Raw genomic sequence first — 2,144 nt, forward strand, 5'->3', positions numbered from 1 at the left:
GATCAAATTTTACATTATTGGTAGAAAATGCTACAGACGATTTCATTTCAGTTACACTTTAATAATGTTAATAAGAATTGATTGACGTAAAAGAACCCAACACACTTAGCGAGAAGAGTAGGGGTGACCCGGTGTTCCTGACTGAACAAGCGATCCCTATAGCGAAGGTGTATAGCACTACTAGCTAACGAAAAAAGGTCATGCTTCGTCCTCAGTCTGACATTTGACCGCTTTACCTTCACCTTCAGTCAGCCTTTCATGTCTGCAGCATGACTCTCAACTGAGCCATCAAACGTGCTCATAGTCGAAATTCCTTATCAGATAAGAAAATAGCCTGAAAACAAGTTGGTGTTAAACTTCAACATGATGACGAAACTCGTGAAGCCATGCATATCCTTTGTTCCATGGGAAACATCTTTTGAGCCAGACCTGAGATTTAGTCAGACTATGTTCTGCAGGACAGCACAGACACGCCTTCTCAGAGTTGTCCACAGGTATCACGTGTAAACCTTGTCGGCTGCTTCTTTTCTTGAAAACATGGCAGCGGTCGTCAGCTGGATAGCTGAGTCCGTCCCGGAGATTCTGCAGATCTCTGGGATGACTCTGCAGACGTTTCTTGTGTTTTGTGCGGCCTTTCTGCTGGCAAATGTACTTTTGAAGCGTTCCCGTAACCTGCCCCCTTACCCGGCAGGATGCGTGCCTGTTCTCGGGCACTTCCTCGCCTTGGGCCGAGCGCCTCCCCTCAAGCTGGCGGCGTGGAGGAGGCAGTACGGGGACGTCTTCACCGTCAGGTTAGGGATGGAAGATGTGGTGGTTCTGAACGGCTACACTGCCATCAAGGACGCGCTCGTGGACAGGTCCGAGCTGTTCGCCTCCAGGCCGCAAGTCTACTTTCTTGATTTGATTACTGGTAACGGAAAAGGTGACTATACAACTTCCTTCAAGCTCCTTATTTAGATGGGCACCGTCTCTTTCTTTTATGCACTACTAACTAACACACTACTTAGCATGCTTAGATAGTTTATTTTTGTGAAGAAGCAGAGAGAAAAAAATGTCACCAATCCCACTATATCCTGAGGGCGAAGGCTTCCTTCTTGAAAACAAGACATTGACTCATGCCCGTAGCCAAGAGAGGGGCGGGCCCGGGGTGGGGTCGGGGGGTTCGGAAGAACCCCCACACACGCTCGAAGGTCCGCTTTTTCACGCTCGAAGGTCCGCTTTTTCATGTCCAAGATTTATTTTTCAAAGGCATGACTGATTTGCGTTTTTCACTGATAGACATTTCATTCAATCTAAGCGAGTCTATCAGAAAAATTTTCCCCAGAAAGTGCAGGAAATAGCATTTTAGTGGGTGCAGATTTCAAAATTTCCCCGGACCTCCATTGCGACACCTCACGTCTTTGTTGTCAGACATGGTGAAAATATGTTGGGGGAGTCGCGCCCTCAAAGACTTACGCCGAAAGCCTTGTGTATTTTCATAGAAATTCCATTCCAATTTTTGCCCGTCAAAATGCAGAAAATAGCGTTTCAGAGGGTCAAGATTTCAAAATTTTCCAGGGGGAGCATGCCACCGGACCCCCCTACGCAACTCGCGCCTGCGACGCTCGATGGTCCCACAAGTACTTAAAAAAAAATCCGGCCCCTAGCAACTAACCGGCCGTCAGAGCAACGAGCGAAGTCGGCCATCTTGGGGTGCAGTTTTGAGCAGCGCCCAAAGCAGCTCTCCCGGAAAAAAAATTGTAAATATTTCCGAATCAATGCACAATTTCCCTTCAAACCTTCTAGTTTCGTGATCAAGGTGTTTTCAGTGGTGGTGGTGTGGTGGTTCAGGAATGGTTAATGGCAAACAAATCGGGTAACAGTTGAAAGTTTGTTTAGAATTTCTCGCGATAACTAGCAAAGCGGGGAACAAACATACGAAGGGAAATACCATGTCTGTGACGATTTGGAAAGTGGATTTCAAAGAGAGGATGTCTCCTAGTTCTGTGATGAATTTCTATGATGTACAAGATGCTAGCTATGTGTGAACAGCCGCACAGGTGCGGCACGACCCGTCCTTGCATGAGACGCAGCACGGCAGGTCGAGGGCCAGGTCCCGTGGTCGTTCACTATTGAGGTCTTTTTTGTCGAACTTACCCGATCAC

General features: G+C 47.3%; 1 protein-coding gene across 1 annotated transcript in view; it reads left to right on the forward strand.

The window, feature by feature from the left end:
* Positions 1-257: 257 nt before the first annotated feature.
* The window catches only part of LOC118413176 (cytochrome P450 2D4-like), an 11,282-nt gene continuing 9,395 nt past the window's right edge, over positions 258-2,144 (forward strand). Inside the window, exon 1 of the mRNA XM_035816386.1 lies at positions 258-922. Within this exon, the coding sequence (XP_035672279.1) occupies positions 538-922 (385 nt within the window). The 5' untranslated portion in view covers positions 258-537. The remainder of the gene's footprint in view (positions 923-2,144) is intronic.

This window comes from Branchiostoma floridae, chromosome 4 (genome assembly GCF_000003815.2).
Source record: "Branchiostoma floridae strain S238N-H82 chromosome 4, Bfl_VNyyK, whole genome shotgun sequence".
Lineage (NCBI taxonomy): Eukaryota > Metazoa > Chordata > Leptocardii > Amphioxiformes > Branchiostomatidae > Branchiostoma > Branchiostoma floridae.